Source organism: Schistocerca piceifrons, chromosome 5 (assembly GCF_021461385.2).
Source record: "Schistocerca piceifrons isolate TAMUIC-IGC-003096 chromosome 5, iqSchPice1.1, whole genome shotgun sequence".
NCBI lineage: Eukaryota > Metazoa > Arthropoda > Insecta > Orthoptera > Acrididae > Schistocerca > Schistocerca piceifrons.
The window spans coordinates 154,966,995-154,987,285 of record NC_060142.1 but is presented as its reverse complement, the minus strand read 5'-3'; the positions used below and the strand labels follow the sequence as shown (position 1 = coordinate 154,987,285).

The 20,291-nt window shown below is 44.5% G+C and overlaps 1 protein-coding gene across 1 annotated transcript in view; it reads right to left on the bottom strand.

Annotated features, from left to right (window-relative positions):
* The window catches only part of LOC124798647 (visual pigment-like receptor peropsin), a 203,507-nt gene that overhangs the window by 21,302 nt on the left and 161,914 nt on the right, over positions 1–20,291 (bottom strand). Inside the window, exon 7 of the mRNA XM_047262144.1 lies at positions 10,922–11,047. Within this exon, the coding sequence (XP_047118100.1) occupies positions 10,922–11,047 (126 nt within the window). The remainder of the gene's footprint in view (positions 1–10,921; positions 11,048–20,291) is intronic.

Below are 20,291 nucleotides of genomic sequence, written 5' to 3'. Positions count from 1 at the left end.
CCCCCTAAGGTAAGTCTTCCCGCTCCCGGGATAGACACACAAACAAACACAAGCATACAAACAAAATTCAAGCTTTCGCAACTAACGGTTGCTTCGTCAGGAAAGAGGGAAGGAGAGGGGAAAGATGAAAGGATATGCATTTTAAGGGAGAGAGTAAGGAGTCTCTCCAATCCCGGGAGCAGAACGACTTACCTTAGGGGGGAAAAAGGACAGGAATACACTCGCACACACACACATATCAATCCGCACATACACAGACACAAACAGACATTTGTAAAGGCAAAGAGTTTGGGCAGAGATGTCAGTCGAGGCGGAAGTACAGAGGCAAAGATGTTGTTGAAAGACAGATGAGGTATGAGCGGTGGCAACTTGAAATTAGCGGAGGTTGAGGCCTGGCGGATAACGAGAAGAGAAGGTATACCATGTCACTCTCACAACACCCCTACAACACACCCTCACGATCAAGTACCACGGTCGTGGAACCCTTGTCCGCCGGAAGAATGACGATGGATCGGTCAGCCTTCAGATCACGGATAGCCTGGGCTTCAGCAGTGGTGATGTTGGGAGTAAGATTAAGGTTTTTAAAGAAGGATTGAGAGACAAGGCTGGAAGTCAGAAATTCCTGGAAGGTTTGGAGAGGGTGATTGTGAGGAAGAGGAGGTGGGTCCCGCTGTGACGGAGGACGGAACTGTTCCAGGCAGGGTTCAATTTGGATAGTGTCTTGGGGAGTTGGATCATTAGGAGTAGGATTAGGATCATTTTTCTTCGTGGCAAAGTGATATTTCCAGCAGAGAGAATGAGTGTAGGACAGTAATTCTTTGACGAGGGCTGTTTGGTTGAATCTGGGAGTGGGGCTGAAGGTGAGGCATTTTGATAGGACAGAGGTTTCGGATTGGGAGAGAGGTTTGGAGGAAAGGTTAACTACTGAATTAGGGTGTTGTGGTTCCAGATTGTGTTGATTGGAATTTTGAGGTTTTGGGGGGAGTAGAGCTGGAAGTGGGAGATTGAGTAGATGGGAGGGACTAGGTCTGTGTGCAATGAGAGGAGGTTGAGGTTTGCTGTAAAAGTTGTGAAGGGTGAGTGAGTTGCCTTTCCGGAGGTGGGAAACCAGGAGATTGGATAGTTTTTTGAGGTGGAGGGTGGCATGCTGTTCTAATTTACGGTTGGCCTGTAGGAGGATGCTCTGAGCAGCCGGTGTGGATGTGGGAGAGGAAAGATTAAGGACTTTTATTAAGGATAGGAGTTGACGGGTGTGTTCATTGGCTGAGTTGATGTGTAGGTGAAGGATTAGGTGGGTGAGGGCAATGGATTGTTCAGTTTGGAACTGGTATAGGGACTGATGGAAGGAAGGGTTGCAGCCAGAGATGGGGACTTTAAGTGTGAGGCCTTTGGGGGTGATGCCAAATGTCAGACAAGCCTGAGAAAATAGAATATGGGAGCGTAATCTGGCTAGGGCGAAGGCATGTTTGCGGAGGGAATGTAAATAAAACTTAATGGGGTCGTTGTGGGGGTGTTGTGAGGGTGACATGGTATTAGAAGGTGGAAAGTGTAACATGAGGCTGAAATGAAAATGAAAATAAAAATATATGGGGAGAGACAAAGGTGAACTAGAAAGCAACTGGAGATCTGGTGTGAAAAGAGGCGAAAAAGTGTTGGTTAAAGCTGGGCTAATGTTGATCCTGTGGTGAACTTGGGTTGGTAGACAACGATGTGCACAAAGGTTAGGTGGTTGTGTTGCCGCCAAAACACGTTAAAGGGTGGAGAAATTCGGGAAAATTTCGAAAAAACTGCTTGTAAATGTATTAAAAGGAGTGGTATCGTGGTGGCAGATTATGAAAATGAGGCTAACAATTGTCTGACGAAGAAATAATCACCTGTGGGAAGCGGTTAAAAATGATCAGTGATGTGGGAAAAACGGAAATGGAAATAAAGCGAAAGTTATTAGAACTACCCGTAATGGTTGTTTAATAGGTGAAAGGAACTGTTTGTGAACTGGAAACGGTGGATTTTATAGCAGCGGGAGTACTGAAAGGGGAAAAAAAATTTTTTTGGTTACGGTTTGGAAGTGGGTTATGTATTATTGAGTATATATAGGCGGGATAAAATTGTGTGGTAGATTACAGTAAAAAGGAGAAGATGAATACAAAGTGAAACTACTTGCAAAAACAGAAAGAGAAAGTAAGATGACAGAAAAGATTTCGAAATGCAACAGTGACAATAACAAACGTAATTGTTGGGTTCAAATTAATGATATGAATATAATAGAGGGAAACATTCCACGTGGGAAATATATATCTAAAAACAACGATGATGTGACTTACCAAACGAAAGCACTGGCAGGTTGATAGACACACAAAAAAACACAAACACACACACAAAATTCAAGCTTTTGCTTCATCAAAGACACCAACCACTTTCTCGAACACCTGGAATCCTTACCCAATCTGTTACCCCCGGAAACCATCCTTGTAACCATTGATGCCATTTCCTTATACACAAATATTCCGCACGTCCAGGGCCTCGCTGTGATGAAGCACTTCCTTTCACGCCGATCACCCGCCACCCTACCTAAAACCTCTTTCCTCATTACCTTAGCCAGCTTCATCCTGACCCACAACTTCTTCACTTTCAAAGGCCAGACATACCAACAATTAAAGGGAACCAGGATGGCCCCCTCGTATGCCAACCTATTCATGGGTCGCTTAGAGGAAGCCTTCTTGGTTACCCAGGCCTGCCAACCCAAAGTTTGGTACAGATTTATTGATGACATCTTTATGATCTGGACTCACAGTGAAGAAGAACTCCAGAATTTCCTCTCCAACCTCAACTCCTTTGGTTCCACCAGATTCACCTGGTCCTACTCCAAATCCCATGCGACTTTCCTTGACGTTGACCTCCATCTGTCCAATTGCCAGCTTCACACGTCCATCCACATCAAACCCACCAACAAGCAACAGTACCTCCATTATGGCAGCTGCCACCCATTCCACATCAAACGGTCCCTTCCCTACAGCCTAGGTCTTTGTGGCAAACGAATCTGCTCCAGTCCGGAATCTCTGAACCATTACACCAACAACCTGAAAACAGCTTTCGCATCCCGCAACTACCCTCCAAACTTGGTACAGTAGCAAATAACCAGAGCCACTTCCTCATCCCCTCAAACCCAGAACCTCCCACAGAAGAACCCCAAAAGTGCCCCACTTGTGACAGGATACTTTCTGGGACTGGATCAGACTCTGAATGTGGCTCTCCAGCAGGGATATGACTTCCTCAAATCCTGCCCTGAAATGAGATCCATCCTTCACGAAATCCTCCCCACTCCACCAAGAGTGTCTTTCCACCATCCACCTAACCTTCGTAACCTGTTAGTTCATCCCTATGAAATCCCCAAACCACCTTCCATACCCTCTGGCTCCTACCCTTGTGAGCGCCCCCAGTGTAAAACCTGTCCCATGCACCCTCCCACCACCAGGTACTCCAGTCCTGTAACCCGGAACGTGTACACGATCAAAGGCAGAGCCACGTGAGAAAGTACCCACGTGATTTACCAACTGACCTGCCTACACTGTGAAGCTTTCTATGTGGGAATGACCAGCAACAAACTGTCCATTCATATGAATGGACACAGGCAGACAGTGTTTGTTGGTAATGAGGATCACCCTGTGGCTAAACATGCCTTGGTGCATGGCCAGCACATCTTGGCACAGTGTTACACCGTCCGGGTCATCTGGATACTTTCCACTAACACCAACCTGTCAGAACTCCGGAGATGGGAACTTGCCCTTCAGTATATCCCCTCTTCTCGTTATCCACCAGGCCTCAACCTCCGCTAATTTCAAGTTGCCGCCACTCATACCTCACCTGTCTTTTAACAACATCTTTGCCTCTGTACTTCTGCCTCGACTGACATCTCTGCCCAAACTCTTTGCCTTTACAAATGTCTGCTTGTGTCTGTGTATGTGCAGATGGATGGATGTGTGTGTGTGTGTGTGTGTGTGTGTGTGTGTGTGTGTGCGCGCGCAAGTGTATACCTGTCCTTTTTTCCCCCTAAGGTAAGCCCCACATCCTTTCACCTTTCCCTCTCCTTCCCTCTTTCCTGATGAAGCAACCATTGGTTGCAAAAGCTTGAATTTTGTGTGTATGTTTGTTTTTGTTTGTGTGTCTATCAACCTGCCTGCCAGTATATACTGAGTTACTGAGTATTTGCAGCTGCAGTTTGTCTTTTAGCAAGCCAAGCATATCTTTCATTTTTGTGGTGGTTAAAAGATGGCTTTGATGTTTTTTCTGATGAATCATGGAATTTTGGCTGAAGGAGGCCCAGTTTAGGGGATAGAGGTGACTTTTTCTTCCTCTTCCTTTATCTCTACATCTTCTTTGCAGATGTCTATATCATTCAATTTCCTCAGTGCATTTCTATTCTACATTTTGCACAGTGGGTATTCTGGTGAAACACATCTTTACGGTGTTGCATCTGTGCTAGGAGGCTGTTTTTGTCACAAGTGCACATGCCATGTGAATTAGAGTTGTTAGAACTATGTACCATTGCTCCGGATGGTGATAGCTCTTTGCATGAAAGTACAGATGTGTAGATTGTATGTACTAGGGTGCCATCTGCTTTTTTTTTTTTTTTTTTTTTTTTAGAATTTCTAAAAATGGAGACATCCATTCTGTGTTAGCTCCATTGCAAAGGGTGTGTTTTGATACACACTGTTGAAGTGGTCCAGGAACTCATTCATGGCTCCTCTGACATGTTCCCACACAACAAAGGCACTGTTCATGTAACACAAGAAGTTTTATGTTTCGCCCTGTCCAGTTTGACTACCATCAGAAAATAAGCATGTTGCTACAAGATTAAACCTACACGAAGCTAAATAAAGCCCCAACACCAATGATGACAAGAAAAACAACAGATTTGCTTCAAGAGTTAGCTCTAATGGAAGAAGATATAAAGTGCTTGTATGGACTGCTTAAAATTCACAAAGAAAGTGCGAACACCATCAATGCACACATGTATGGAGTAGCCCAGCATCCAGCCTCACTTCTGAAATCCATAGCTGGACACTGCAGTCACCACATTCATCACACACTGGAAGGGATTTACCTGCAGAAGGATGACCTGTTTGTGAGTTTTGATTTAATATCTTTCTTCATACAAGTAGTGCTTCAAGATGCCTTATTAATCCTAGCAGGTCATTTTGAGCACCAATCAGTGAGGTTATCTGGACATGTAATGAGCACAACCTTCTTCAGATGTGATGCAGAGTACCATTAACAAGTTGATGGAGTAGCCATGGGCTTTCCATTTGCCCCAGGGATTGCCCCATTCTACATGGAGCACTTTGAGGAGATGGCAGTAAAAGTTGCATGGCTGAAGCCTAAAACCTCCTTATATTAACTGAATGACACCTTGATTGTGTGGGAATATGACAGAGAGGCCCTGAACAGTGTACATCAAAATAAATATTCACCAGGGAGCTAGAACAGAATGGATGTCTCCAGTTTTAGAGATTTCAGTAAAAAGAAAAGCATATGCTCTCTTAGGACATGCATTCTACAGAAAGAAGGACACACAGGTCAGCATGTTCATGCAATGAGTATCATCATCTGGCACACTGTTCTACCAACTCTAGTTCACAAGGCAAACGCCACTTGTGACAAAGACAGCCTCCCAGATGAGTTACAAGACCATAAAGGTGTTTTACCAAAATATATCAATACCCAAAGTATAGATTAGACTTGCATTGTAGTACACAATGATACAGCCATCTGCAAAGAAGAGGTAGATTGGGCCTCATATAGCCAAAATTGCAGAAACCTTGGAAAAAACAACATCAGAACAACATTTTGACCACCATAAAAATAGAAGTCATGCTTAGCTCAGTAAGGGAAAACTTACAATTTACTTTCTGCTAACCCTTGCTTGTTGTCATTTTTGTGCGTTCTCCTTTGAACCAAAAGTTTAACAGCCCCTTTCTCAGCATATTACGAATTTCATTATTGAACCATGGTGTTCCTTTACCATTTTTTATCCACTTGCTATGAACATAACTCTCCAGACCACTATTTACAGTCTGCTTAAATTTTGCCCATAATTCCTCTATGTCCCTCTTACTGGTAAAAAGTGATGCCAGTTCACTGTCTAAGTGAGGTGCTAACAACTGCTTATCTGATATGTCTAGCAGAAACACTCACCTACCCTTCTTGACTGATTTATTACCTTTCGTTAGCATTGTTGTTTCCGTACTGACGTTGTCAGTGAGGTCCGATCTAGTTGCAGGTACAAGATATAAGATATTTCCATTGCGTGTGGACTGCCGAGCTAGTTACTCAAGAGAGTTTTCAGAAAATGTGTTGTAAAATATTTTGCATGACTGTGTGTCTGACATCCCACTGCATATTCGGTAAGTTAAAGTCACCTCCAACTTCTGGGTATTTCCGCAATATTGACCGTAGACTTCCTTTGAATGACTCTAGAACTGCCACAGCGGAGTCGAGTGGCAAGTAAAAACATCCAACAATTAAATTGGTTTCACCTACAACTATTATAAGCGACAAAATAACTTTACTGTCATACTCAACTTCGACCTCAATAGAGACGATATTTTTGTCAACTGCAATGAACAATCCGCCTCCTACGGCCACTGATCTGTCTTTCCGATATACGTTTCACGACTTGCTAAATATCTCCGGGCTTTCCACTTCGGGTTTCAGCCAGCTCTCTATCCCAAGAATAATTTGAACGTGAGAAATTTCCTGGAGGGCAGTAAATTATTACGAATACTTTGACAGTTTACTGATAAAATTTTGACAGCTGAAGTGTCGTTATTCTCAAGGCTGTCTGACTTCCCGTGTTGCGTATTGACTGGCGAATGTTCAACAGAGCACCTCAAACTACCGTCTACCAAAAAAACCCTTTCGTGCACTCCACAAGTTCTCTGCTACCTGGGTAGCTGCTTCCTTTGTGTAGTGCACCCCTGACCTTCCAAGGGGAGTCGTATAAATCCCTAGGCGATAACGCAGGTCTAGAAATCTGCAGCCAAGACCGTCACAGAGTCGACGAATGCTTTGGTTGAGACCCTCCACTCGGCTCCAAATCAAAGATCCCCGATCAGCTCTGGGAATAATGCAGCAAATTGTGAGCTCTACTTGCAACCCGCGCACTAGGCCATCAGTCTTCACCACTTCCGCCAGCCGCCTGTATGAACTGAGGGTGGTCTCAGAACCCATGCAATAGGCGTCGTTGGTGTCGACGTGAGCCACAACTTGCAGATGACTGCACCCTGCACGCTCGATAGCCATAGGTAAGGCAGCCTTAACCTTCACGCGCTCGCGCGGGCGGTGAAGTGACCGCCTTTTAGCAATTTCGCGCCATACTTACTCCACAAAGGTAACGAGGCGGCGGGAGGGACATGTATTCACTAGTTGCACCTTTTTCCGACAGATGCTGCTCAAAGTTTGTCCAAGTCGCACCTCTCTGCCTCTCAGGACAAGTTCAAATAGGTCCGAACACGTTCGGCGGTCAGTTTACCGCCTTGCGAACGCTTACGGCACTTACAAACACGGTCAGTTTACCGCCCTGCAAACGCTTGCGGCACTTACAAAAACGGTCAGTTACCGCCTTGCGAGCGCTTACGAGACTTTGTTCTACTCGTCTACTTCGGAATGTAAGTATTTCTTTTTGTAATTCCCCTATAACTCCTCAATTTTATAGACTCTTCCAATTCTCTAGTGAATTTGATTGTGCTCCAGAATTTCAACGTCAAGAAGAACACAAAGGTGGCCTGCATGTATATTTTTCCGCTTACTTGACTTGGCAGGAATAAATTCCTTAGGCATTTTTCAATTCAACACAGGTAATATGAAAGAAAAAACGAGAAGACAATTCTTACATGCGTTATCTTTGGAACTGATGAGCGAAAACCTAAGAGAAAGAGCTAAATTGAAGCATTTACCAAAAAATTTGTTAGTATTTTTGGAAAATTACAGAGAGGGTGACGTAGTTTATCCAGCTGTATCAACCCCTACAAGGAGAGGAATATGTTATTTGTATGGCTCAAAAAAGAATATAAAAACAAAGCGAGAATGCGGTGAATGTGGAAGAAACGTCTGTCTACGACATTCAACCACGACAGTTACGTGCAATAATTGTTGTCAGCCTCAAAACGAAAATGAAATGCATACAGACTGATCAGCATTTTTCATCTGACAGAAATGTTTGTGGCGTTTTCAATCAAAAATTCTTTTTTCAAAGCAAAATTAGCTTTTCTTGTGACGAGTATGACAGTGAATAATTCTAGTCTTAAGTATTACATCATATAGTCCCAAAACATTACAATTAAAAAAAATGTTCTTATATTTCATTTGGGTATTTGGGTTCCTTTCTGTATTCCATTGTATATTTTATTGTTAAATAAATAATTTTGATTACAAATGTGATTGCAATATTAGGTGAGATATCCTATGTCGATATTTTATGGAAATATGACCTTTAAAAACGGAAAACCTCAAGAGATTGAAGAAAACTCCGGGGCGGTCGGCCGACCGCCCGCGCGAGCTCTCGCGTGACTATTCCTAGCGCGAGCTCATGAAGGTTAACATTGTCTTTCATGTCCTTTCATTTGTTCTCTTTCACGATTCTTCCAGGACAACTTTTTACAAATAGAAATACTTTGTTTTGTGTGTCTTGAATTCAAAATATTTTCTGCATACTCGTTTTTCGTGTGAATCACGTTGAGAGAGATTCGGAAATGTCTTACTTCTGAATGTTGTTAGCGGACCTTCCAAATTATAACGACATTTCACTGCTAACGACGTGTACACGTGTAGGGAAAAGGCTTTGATAGAACTTTCAACAGCATTTAAGGCAAGCACTTTTTCGACACCGTCCCAACGTGGTTTCAATGCACAGTATCTAAAGAAAATATAGTGCATTCAAGATTAAACATGAAATAAAACTGTAAGCATCTGGGCTATATGACTCAAAACTGAAGAACTAAAGTGCAAAGTAAGACTGGTTGTACTAGCGCTGCGGTAATATTCTTTTGTTTATTATATGATGCAAAACTTATTTTACAACAGCAGCTTGATTTTGCCAACTTAGCTCCGTGCAGGATCCAGACCCTTGTGAGACTTGGGCCCTACATGAGGCGCTTAGGCCCCGGAAATCCCCCCTCTCGTCTGGCCTGATAAAAAGATGAGGATTGGGTATTCTAATGGCATGTAATTACTACTCAGGCATCAGAGTAGCTACCCTATCTTGAGTGGTTACCGATGGATTGTTTGAGGTACAATCAGTTTTGTGTACTTATTGCCAAATTTTACTATGGGGACATGGAACATCTTCCATCTCACCAAACTATTTGTATAAAACATACACTACTGGCCCTTAAAATTGCTACACCAAGAAGAAATGCAGATGATAAACGGGTATTCATTGGACAAATATATTATACTAGAACTGACATGTGATTACATTTTCACGCAATTTGGGTACATAGATCCTGAGAAATCAGTACCCAGAACAACCACCTCTGGCCGTAATAACGGCCTTGATACTCCTGCGCATTAAGTCAAACAGAGCTTGGACGGCGTGTACAGGTACAGCTGCCCATGCAGTTTCAACACGATTCCACAGTTCATCAAGAGTAGTGACTGGCGTATTGTGACGAGCCAGTTGCTCGGCCACCATTGACCAGGCGTTTTCAGTTGATGAGAGATCTGGAGAATGTGCTGACCAGGGCAGCAGTCGAACTTTTCTGTATCCAGAAAAGCCCGTACAGGACCTGCAACATGCGGTCGTGCATTATCCTGCTGAAATGTAGGTTTTCGCAGGGATCGAATGAAGGGTAGGGCCACGGGTCGTAACACATCTGAAATGTAACATTCACTGTTCAAAGTGCACTCAATGCGAACTAGAGGTGACCGAGACGTGTAACCAATGGCACCCCATACCATCACGCCGGGTGATACGCCAGTATGGCGATGACAAATACACGCTTCTAATGCGCGTTCACCACGATGTCTCCAAACACGGATGCGACCATCATGATGCTGTAAACAGAACCTGGATTCATCCGAAAAAATGACGTTTTGCCATTCGAGCACCCAGGTTCGTCGTTGAGCACACCATCGCAGGCGCTCCTGTCTGTGATGCAGCGTCTCCGAGCTGATAGTCCATGCTGCTGCAAACGTCGTCGAACTGTTCGTGCAGATGGTTGTTGTCTTGCAAACGTCCCCATCTGTTGACTCAGGGATCGAGACGTGGCTGCACGATCCGTTACAGCCATGCGGATAAGATGCCTGTCATCTCGACTGGTAGTGATACGAGGCCGTTGGGATCCAGCACGGCGTTCCGTATTACCCTCCTGAACCCACCGATTCCATATTCTGCTAACAGTCATTGGATCTCGACCGACGCGAGCAGCTATGTCGCTATACGATAAACCGTAATCGCGATAGGCTACAATCCGACCTTTATCAAAGTCGGAAACGTGATGGTACGCATTTCTCCTCCTTACACGAGGCATCACAACAACGTTTCACAAGGCAACGCCGGCCAACTGCTGTTTGTGTAAGAGAAGTCGGTTGGAAACTTTCCTCATGTCAGCACGTTGTAGGTGTCGCTACCGGCGCCAACCTTGTGTGAATGCTTTGAAAAGCTAATCATTTGCACATCACAGCACCTTCTTCCTGTCGGTTAAATTTCGCGTCTGTAGCACGTCATCTTCGTGGTGTAGCAATTTTAATGGCCAGTAGTGTAGTAATTTCAGAAATCTTGCCCTCCTCTTCGACAAATTTTTGCGGTTACCCACGCTCATATCCAACAATAAATGCAAGCGTAAGGTGGAATCAATTCAGATTTAGGTTAGTGCACTTAGGATGTGATCCTTGTAAGACAATCGCGTCACTGTAGAAGACGTACCTCAGAGCAGAGGGGAGCGATCATAATGAGGAGGGGCAGAGGTGAAGCGTCTACTAGTGACATCAGCTGCAAGAGGATCTGTGGTGCGTGGAACAGCTCCAGCGATGCTACCAGCCAGGCAACCGTCTGCAAGGAAGCAGATATACAACTTCTTCACACCAAACAATACAACCATTAATCTCAAGAAGGCAATTTTAACAAATAAAACTAGCCTACTGGTATCAGAAATGCCATTAGTTGTCATATGCTGAACAATATCCTTCACCTACATCTACAGTTATGCTCCACAACCAACTCAGTGGTGTGTGGCGAGCTTACCACTGTCACTTCTCCCTTTTCCACTTACAGTCACGAATTGGGCACAGCAAGAACGACACTTGGTAAACATGTCTTTGAGTCAAATATTTCTAATTATACGAGGTGGGACAATAAAGTAATGAGACTGATTTTCTTTGCAAGATGTGGCAACCCTGCAGGCTTGCGTAGGCACAATATCTTTGACCTTGGTCTATAAGCTGCTTCTAGTCCAAGTGGCACATCGATGCAACTGCTGAGTCGTGAGTTGCGCTGTAATAAGTTAAGACGTGTTTGAGTCTCTCATCATGGAAATGGAACCGCATAATATTACGCAAATGTGTGCCATTTCTTTTTGCATTAAATAGGGTTAAAACGTGACGACAACTTATGGTAAGCTTCATAAGGCTTTTGGAGAGGGGTTATGTCAAGAGGTCAAGTTTTTCGTTAGCATATAATGTTTAGTGGAGGCAGAACGAATGTTGAAGATGAAGACCACAGTGGACGACAATGAACCTCACGGACGGATGTCAACTTGGCCAGGGTGTGTGAACTCGTACGATCTGATCGAAGATTATCTGTGAAAATAAATTGCAGAAGATCTGAACATCAATCGAGAAACTGTTTGTCTAACAATAACGGAAGATCTTGGTATGAGAAAGATTTGTGCAAAAATGGTCCCCAAAAATCTCCACCACAAGAGAGAGAAACACGGGAAAATGTGGCAGCTGATCTGTTAGAGCAAACAGAAATCAATCCAGAATTGTTGAGCCGTGTTATCGCTGGTGATGAAAGTTGGTTTTTTCAGTACGATCCAGAGGCAAAACGCCAAAGTTCGCAATGGTGGTCAGAGGGATCACCCAGACCAAAAAAAGCTCGCATATCGAAGTCCAAAGTGAAATGCATGCTTGTGTGCTTCTTTGATTCCGAGGGAATTGTTCATAAAGATTAGGTGCCTCCTGGACAAACAGTTAACCAATATTACTACAAAGAAATTTTAGAAAGACTTCGTAAAAGATTTCTTCGTGTCCGTGCCAACATTGCCGATAATTGGATTCTGCATCACGATAATGCGCCATCCCATTCTGCTCTGTCAGTACAGCAATTTTTAACCTCAAAACAAATTTCAGTGCTACCACAGCCACCTTATTCACCAGATATCGCTCCGTGCGACTTTTTTCTATTTCCAAAAGTCAAAACGGCGGTCAAGGGACATCATTTCAAACAACACAAGATGCCCAAAAAGCTGTGACGAGGGTCTTGGAGGATATTACAGAAGATGAGTTCCAGAAGTGTTACCATCAATGGCAGAAGCGCTGGAAAAAGTGTGTGCATTCAGAAGGGAACTACTTTGAAGGAGACAACACTAAACTTGACTAAAACGGTAAGCAACATTGTTTTTTTCACATCAGTCTCACTACTTTATTGTCGCACCTCGTTCTTTTATGGTTTTTGCGCCTGATGTACGTAGGAGGAAGAAATATATTGATCAACTAACTCTTCTCACAAAATTTTAAAATGGAAATACAGTGTGATGCACAACGCCTCTGTTGTGATGTCTGCCACTGCAGTTGAATGAGCGTGTCTTACCAAACGAACTTATGGTGTGGTGTCCTTTTTGATGAGGGCCCCAGATAGAAGAGTAATATTCGAGAATCGGTCGAAAATGAGCTGTATGAGCTATATCCCTCGTGTTTGTATTATACACTACGTGATCAAAAGTATCCAGACACATGACTGAAAATGACTTACAAGTTCGTGGAGCCCTCCATCGGCAATGCTGGAATTCAGTATGGTGTTAGCCGACCCTTAGCCTTGATGACAGCTTCCAATCTTGCAGGCATACTTTCAATCAGGTGCTGGAAGGTTTCTTGGGGAATGGCAGCTGTATGAGCTATATCCTTCGTGTTTGTATTATACACTACGTGATCAAAAGTATCCAGACACATGACTGAAAATGACTTACAAGTTCGTGGAGCCCTCCATCGGCAATGCTGGAATTCAGTATGGTGTTAGCCCACCCTTAGCCTTGATGACAGCTTCCAATCTTGCAGGCATACTTTCAATCAGGTGCTGGAAGGTTTCTTGGGGAATGGCAGCTGTATGAGCTATATCCTTCGTGTTTGTATTATACACTACGTGATCAAAAGTATCCAGACACATGACTGAAAATGACTTACAAGTTCGTGGAGCCCTCCATCGGCAATGCTGGAATTCAGTATGGTGTTAGCCCACCCTTAGCCTTGATGACAGCTTCCAATCTTGCAGGCATACTTTCAATCAGGTGCTGGAAGGTTTCTTGGGGAATGGCAGCCCAATCTTCACAGTGCTGCACTGAGGAGAGGTATCGATGTCGGTCGATGAGACCTGGCACGAAGTGGGCGTTCCAAAACATCCCAAAGGTGTTCTATAGGATTGAGGTCAGGTCTCTGTGCAGGCCAGTCTATTACATGGATGTTATTGTCGTGTAACCACTCCACCACAGGCAGTGCGTTATGAACAGGTGCTCGATCGTGTTGAAAGACGCAATCGCAATCCCCGAATTGCTCTTCAACACTGGGAAGCAAGAAGTTGCTTAAAACATCAATGTGGGCCTGTACTGTGGTAGTGCCACGCAAAACAACAAGGGGTGCGAGTCCCCTCCATGAAAAACACGACCACACATAACACCACCGCCTCCGAATTTTACTGTTCGCACTACACATGCTGGCAGATGACTTTCACCGGGCATTTGCCATATCTACACCCTGCCATCGGATAGCCAAATTGTGTACCGTGATTCGTCATTCCACACAACGTTTTTCCACTGTTCAATCGTCCAATGTTTACGCTTCTTACACCAAGCGAGACGTCGTTTGGCATTTACCGGCGTGATGTGTGGCTTATGAGGAGTCGCTCGACCTTGAAATCCAAGTTTTCTCACCTCCCGCCTAACTGTCATAGTACTTGCAGTGGATCCTGGTACAGTTTGGAATTCCTGTGTGATGGTCCGAATAGATGTCTGCATATTACACATTACGACGCTCTTCATCTGTCGGCGGTCTCTGTCAGTCAACAAACGAGGTCGGCCTGTACGCTTTTGTTTTGTACGTGTCCCTTCACGTTTCCACTACCACATCGGAAACAGTGGACCTAGGGGTGTTTAGGAGTGTGGAAATCTCGCTTACGGACGTATGACTCAAGTGACACCTAGTCACCTGGCGATGTTCGGAGTCCGTGAGTTCCGCGGAGCACCTCATTCTGCTCTCTTACGAGGTCACTGAGGTCGTTGCTACGCAGTACCTGGCAGTAGGTGGCAGCACAATGCACCTAATATGAAACATGTATGTTTTTGGGGGTATCCGGATACTTTTGATGATGTAGTGTTGTTTCTGAAGATTCTTCCAGTGAATCTCAGTCTGGGATCTACCTTTTTTGCGATTAGTTTTGTGTGGTTATCCGCTCCCTATGCATACGCCCAAATATTTAACCGTTTCGCGATGTAGCTCGAGTGAGTGAGACACGGGCTACATTGGGGAAGTGTTAACTGTGTAACTGCTTCCAATGATTGTTCTGCGATTATGTTATCATTCAGTGGCAGGTCTTTCCGCCTATTTGTGTGTAATAAGTTAGATATGTTCATCGTAAGGGCCAATGGCTAATCTCTTCACCAAGCGTTGATCCTTTGCAGGTCTTCCTGAAGTTCGCTACAGCTACCGAGCGGTGTGATTTCTCTGTATGCAACAGCAGAATCTGTGAACTGTCACATGCGTCTTGGGGATTCCGAGGTTATCCACTGTTTTCATCTTTTATATGTGTAGTATGTGTAGTGAATAGTAATAGTCATATAAAATACTCTGGGGGGGGGGGGGGGGACTGAAGATTTCCGTCTGTCGAGAATCATGTGAGTGTTGTATTTGCTAGGAACTCTTAAGTTCAGGTGCATAGCTAATATGATGTTCTGTACGCTCAATTTTTTTTTTCCGTCAACTAGGTGACTGTGCAGAATTTTATCGAATATCGTCAGAAAAACAACGTCACATCAGCCACGACATCGGTATTTACTATCTTCTGGGTCTCACTAGTGCCAGGTTTCATACCACTGCTCTTGTCATGGGAAGAGATGACACCAATAACACCACCAAACTATTTAAGGACTCGAACTTTCATGTATAAAACAGTTTGAAATGCTCCGTTTTAAAAAACGCTAGTTTTTGACGCAGCTCAATTTTTAAGGCGTCACATCTTCTGAACTATGTGTCGTACAATGATATAAGTGTGCAGGTATGTCCGGATGGTAACTGCAAAATGTGTGGCGAATAGAGTTGGTATAAAGAAGTAATTAATTAAAGCATCTTGCGCTTTGTTGAAATTTCAGTGCATGAACAGCGAAAATAAAGCACAAGATAAACATTTTTCCTCTCTTTATTTTCTGGGTCAGCGAAAAATCTTTTCAAAGATTTGAAATTATGTATGATGTTTCTTGGAAGTCGCTAGATGCTCTCATTCTCAAATACTGAGTAAATATAAAATTTTAAAAAGCATTCTGTAATTGGAGGACAGCGATCGGTAAAAATGCTAAAAATCAAATAAAAACAGACTGTATCGCGTTTTCAGATTTTTTTATTTGTTAGCAGCTGCTTTCGACCCTTTCCTAAGACCGCCTTCAGACTTTTCCCCGCCATTATGGCTGCTGGTGGCGGCAGACGGAGCGCGATCCATCTACATCATACTCCGGAAGCCACATAATGGTGTGTGGCGGAGGGTACTTTCGGTACCACTATCTGATCCCTCCAAGCCTGTTTCACTTGCGAAAAGTGAGTAGGAAGAATAATTGTCGGTAAGCCTCTGTATTGGCACTAATGTCTCGAATTTTTTCCTCGTGGTCAATTCGCGAAATGTATGTGGGGGAAGTAATATGTTGTCCGACTCCTTCTGAAAGCTGCTGTCCCGAAATTTCAATAGTAAATTTCTCCGTGATGCACAACACCTCTCCTGTAATGTCTGCCAGTGGAATTTGTTTAACATCTCCGTAACGCACTCTCGCCAAGCGATCCCGTGACGAAGCGCGCAGCTCTTCGTCGGATCTTCTCTATCTCCTCTATCAGTCCTGCCTGGTAGGGATCCCAGATAGTTGAACAACACTGAAGAATCGGACGAACAAGCGCCTTATAGGCCACTCCTTTCGTGGATGAGTTATATTTCCTTAAGATTCTTCCTATGAATGTGAGTCAGGTGCCTGCTTTGCCCAATTTCTGTTTTATACGGTCATTCTACTTAAGGTCGCTCTGGATAGTTACGCCTAGATATTTTACAGCAGACGCTGTCTTCCGCAGTTTGTAATCAATAGTGTAGCTGTACGGTAGTGGATTTCTTTTCCTATGTATGCGCAATATGTTACATTTATTTACGTTCAGGGTCAAATGCCAGAGCCTGCACCAGTCATCAATTCTCTGCAGGTCGTTCTCCAAATTCTTACAATCTTCAGGCGTTGCTACTTTGGCATAGACAAATGTATCATCTGCGAATAGCCTTAAAGAGCATGCGACACTTTTTACTAGATCATTTATATTATTGTGCCGGCCGGAGTGGCCGAGCGGTTCGAGGCGCTACAGTCTGGAACCGCGCGACCGGTTACTTCTGTTTTAATCCCGTCTATAGCGCCACGGTCGCAGGTTCGAATCCTGCCTCGGGCATGGATGTGTGTGATGTCCTTACGTTAGTTAGGTTTAAGTAGTTCTAAGTTCTAGGGGACTGATGACCTCAGAAGTTAAGTCCCATAGTGCTCAGAGCCATTTGAACCATTTGATATATTATTGTAAACAGCAACGTCCTGTCAGACTTCCCTATGATACTCCGGATATTACCTTTACATCTGTCGATTTAGTTCTGTTAAGAGCGACGTGTTGAGTTCCTGAATCCAATCGCAGGTCTGCTGCGATACTCCGTAAGCTCCTATTTTCTTCATTAAACGGCAATGCGGCACGGTGTCAGATGCCTCACTGAAATCAAGGAACACGGCATCAACCTGAGCGCCGTTGTCCACTGGGCTCTGGATCCCATGGAGGAACAGAGCGAGCTGAGTTTCGCAGGATCTCTGTTTGCGGAATCCATGTTGATTTTTATAGAGGAGATGTTCACTTCCCAAAAACGTCATAATTCTCGACCATAAAACATGTTCCATAATTCTACAACAGATTGACGGCAACGATGTAGGTCTACAATTGTGTGGATCTCTCTTCTGGCATTTCTTAAAAACGGGAATGACCTGCGGTTTTTTCCAGTCGTTAGGTATCTTTCGTTGCCCATGTGATCTACGATAAATTACTGCCGGAAGGGGAGCAAGGTCTTTCGCATAATCTTTATACAATCTTATAGGTATCTCATCTGGTGCTGAAGCCTTCCCGCTACTAAGAGATTGTAGCTACTTTTCAATTCTGCGTCCGTTTATCTCTGTATCAGCCATTTTGATGTTTGTACGGCGATTGAAAGGAGGGACAGTGTTACGATCCTCCGCGGTGAAACAACTTCGGAAGACCGAATTTAGTATTTCGGCCTTCTCTCTATCTTCCGTTTTGGTGCTGGTGTGGTCGCTGAGAGAGTGAACAGATGATTTTAACCAACTTGCTCATTTTACATACGACCAAAATCTCTTAGGGTTTTTGCTCAGGTCGGTAGACAATGTCTTACTTTCAAAATCATCGAACGCTTCTCTCATTGCTCTCCTTAAGCTCATTTTCGCTTTTGTTTGTAAGCTGGGTTTTTACTTCTCTTGAATCTGAGATGAAGTGCTCTTTGTGTACGTAGCGCTTTTCTAACACGGCTACTAAACCATGGTGGATCTTTCCATCGCTTAAAACCTTGCTCGGAACCTACTTGTCTAGGGCATATTGAACAACGCCTTTAAATTTTTCCATTTGTTCTCCACATCTTCGTTCTCATCACCGAATATTCGATGCTGACTGCTGAGATATTCTGAAATTTGTATCCTGTCACCCTTGTGAGCAAATATATCTACCTACCTTTCTTAACATTCCTTGTAGGACCCGTCGTCATAGATGCTGTCACAGCTTTATGATCACTGATATCTTCCTCTGCGTTAACTGATTCGATAAGTTCCGGTCTGTTTGTTGCGAGGGAGTCTAACACGTTGCCCTCACGAGTTGGTTCACTAACTATCTGCTCAATGTAATTTTCAGATGACACATCCAGAACAATGCCACACGATTCCCTCTGGCACCAGTTTTCATGGCATAACACTCCCAATCTATATCCGGCAAGTTGAAGTCACTCCCTATTACAATGGCATGATCAGGAAAATTAGTAATGATATTCTGCAAGTTCTGTCTGAAGCGGTCTACAACCACAGAACCTGACGCAGTTGGTCTATAAAAGCATTCGATCACCATTTTTGACCGTTCTTTGATACTCAATTTTACCCAGATTAATTCATATTCGGAATCATTGATAGCCTCGCTAGATTTTACCAAATTTTTTACTGCAATAAACACGCCGCCACCATTGGCGACTAACTTATGCTTTCGATAAACGTTCCAGCCTGAACTTAGTATTTCGTTGTCATTGACGTCTGGTTTCAACCAGCTTTCTGTTCCCAATACCATCTGTGTATTATAACCTTCTGTGAGCGATACTAATTCTGGGTCCTTTCCTTGGATGCTCCTGCAGTTTACTAAAGTCATATTAATCTTTTCTATCTCTGATCAGCGAGGACCAAGATTCTCTGAGGTCGCTGTGGCTGATTTAACAGGCAAATCATCTTTGATCCCAATGGAGGGGTTCTCTAACCTAAAAAAGCCCCATGTGCACACCACACGTACTCCGCTACCCTAGTAGCCGCTTCCTGCGTGTAGAGCACGCTTGACCTATTGAGGGGAACCCTACAATTCTGCACCTGATAGCGGAGGTCGGGAAATTCGCATCTGATACCGTCGCAGATTCGTCTGAGCCTCTGGTTTAGACCTTCCTATCTGCTCCAAAGCAGATGACCGCGATCAATCTTGGGTATGATGCTACAAACAGACAGCTTAGCCTGCACCCCGCGTGCATTGCTAGCTGCCTTCACCAAAGCAGCCAGCCGCCAAAAGGAGCCGAAGATGGTTCAAAATGGTTCAAATGGCTCTGAGCACTACGGGACTTAACATCTGTGGTCATCAGTCCCCTAGAACTTAGAACTACTTAAACCTAACTAACCTAAGGATACCACACACGTCCATGCCCGTGGCAGGATTCGAACCTGCGACCGTAGCGGTCGCGCGGTTCCAGACTGAAGCGCCTAGAACCGCACGGCCACACCGGCCGGCCCGAAGATGGTCCCAGAACCCAAGCGGCCGGCGTCATTCGTGCCGACATGTGCCACTACATGCAGCTGGTTGCGCCCAGTGCACTCGATAGCCGCCGGCAGGGCCTCCTCCACACCACGGATGAGACCTCCCGGCGAACATACCGAATGCACACTGAAATTCTTTCACGCTTTACCTGCTATCTCCCTGAGAGGTTCCATCACCCGCCTAACATTGGAGCTCCCAGTGATTAGCATACCCACCCTCTGTACTCGTCCGGACTGGGCAGGAAAATTGACCACTGGCCCGAGAGGCATCCCTTGCTGGCTCAGAGTTATCATCAACACTGGTTAGCACCTCGTACCTTTTGCTAAGACGTAGGGAGCCAGCCGCATGGCCTGCTCCCTCCCTTGCCTTCCCAGTGACACACGAACCCACTACTGTCTGCCACCCACTCTGGAGTGAGGACAGACTGCTCACATATTGCGTATCAGAAGCCGCAGCTATGTCCTGGCCACCAGGAAATTCCAGTGGCACCAAAGGGGTCGCAGTTCTTGTCACTGGCTCCCCGATGTCACCGCAACGTTGAGCATTAGCTAGAGGCTTGTCGATGGTAGCCAACGCAGCTTCCAGCTATTTACGGACAGCAGCCAACTCTCCTTGTGTCCGCTCACAACAAGCACAGTCACTAGCCATATCGTACTGTGTATAAAATAGATATAAGGTCTCAAATGGCGCTACTGAGTTTGAAAATATACCAAAGGAGAATAGAGTAATACTAACAGTTGCTGTGTAAA